This window comes from Amphimedon queenslandica, unplaced genomic scaffold (genome assembly GCF_000090795.2).
Source record: "Amphimedon queenslandica unplaced genomic scaffold, v1.1 AMPQUscaffold_2436_Cont25562, whole genome shotgun sequence".
NCBI lineage: Eukaryota > Metazoa > Porifera > Demospongiae > Haplosclerida > Niphatidae > Amphimedon > Amphimedon queenslandica.
In genome coordinates this window covers 64-1,296 of record NW_003557229.1, presented here as the reverse complement: position 1 = coordinate 1,296, position 1,233 = coordinate 64, and the positions used below count along the sequence as shown (strand labels likewise).

General features: G+C 31.8%; 1 protein-coding gene across 1 annotated transcript; it reads right to left on the bottom strand.

The window, feature by feature from the left end:
* Positions 1 to 17: 17 nt before the first annotated feature.
* LOC109593217 (uncharacterized) lies at positions 18 to 867 on the bottom strand. Its single transcript, XM_020008404.1, has 6 exons — positions 838 to 867; positions 728 to 793; positions 434 to 653; positions 327 to 395; positions 203 to 268; positions 18 to 127 (listed from the first exon to the last, which is right to left on the bottom strand). Exons 3-6 carry the CDS (start codon positions 625 to 627, stop codon positions 67 to 69), a joined length of 390 nt encoding a protein of 129 aa, XP_019863963.1. The 5' UTR covers positions 628 to 653; positions 728 to 793; positions 838 to 867; the 3' UTR covers positions 18 to 66.
* Between the last annotated feature and the right edge of the window lie 366 nt (positions 868 to 1,233).

Sequence of the window (1,233 nt, the reverse complement as noted above, 5' to 3'; positions counted from 1 at the left end):
TCTATGACAAGACACACTTTAATGTTGTATTGTGGACCAAATCATGAAACTGTTGGTATTTCATATTCAGCAGGTGGAGTATATAGACTCAGGCCCAGCTGTATCATATATTGGCTCATCAGTTGATCTATTAATAATAATGATAATAATAATAATAATAATAATAATAATAACAAGAATAATTGTATTTTATATAACTGACTGTGCTTCTTGTACTGTAGCATACATGTATGTTGGACTATCCTTCATTGATAGATCATCAGCAGTACTGTATGTGTGGGTGTGTATAATATAAACACAATCTGATAATCAGTAGTTTAACTAACTTTGTAGTATAAGCTGGACTGCATTCCATTTCAATCTCCTTATCTGGTTTTCTATGGAATTGTAAACTACTACAAATTTTAACATTAATTATAGTAAAAACATGTACCTCTTTTGCTTGATATTAGCTCTTTTAATATATACAACCAGTACCAGTATAATAATTACAGATACAGCCAATAGTGATGCTAATACTGTCACACCAACTATCCATCCAGTAATAGTTCCTCCATTCTTCACTAATACAGTAGTTGACACAGTAGCCAATGGAGTAGCCAATGGAATAGTCAATGCAGTAGTCATGGTAGTTGTCTCAGTAGAATAAGAAACTATAAACATAAAACTGATTAATGTATGCATCAATAGTGATATGTTTACTAATATTGCTCTTATATAAACTGACCAATTATTCTACTTGTTGATGATGCTAAAATAGTGGCCGATGTGAGATCAGTAGCAATGCTTGGTTCTGTAAATATTTTTAAAAGTGATGAAGTTTATTTAAAATTTTACTTGATTCATCAGGAGTTGATTGTATTTCTTGTCTAGCTGGTCCATTCATATTATAATTATAAAGTATTATACTCACAGTATAGTTAGTATATGGTATTAATCCTGTGAAATTATACATTCTGTTGTCTCCTCCAGTGATATTAACAGTATAACTAGTGTTTGAAGTGATGTTAGTGTATGTGAGGTAGTATCCAGTGATTGGTCCATTCCTTCCATTGCAAGGTACTTCATCCCATGAGACAGTCATTGACACTGACTCTACTGATGAGAATATAATATCACCCACTGGTGCAGTAGGGGCTATAGAGAAAGGACTAATAATAAATTTCAATAATTCTTCACTGACTTACCAGTTGAGAGTGTAGTAACAAGATAATTAGTAATCAAATAAGCTAT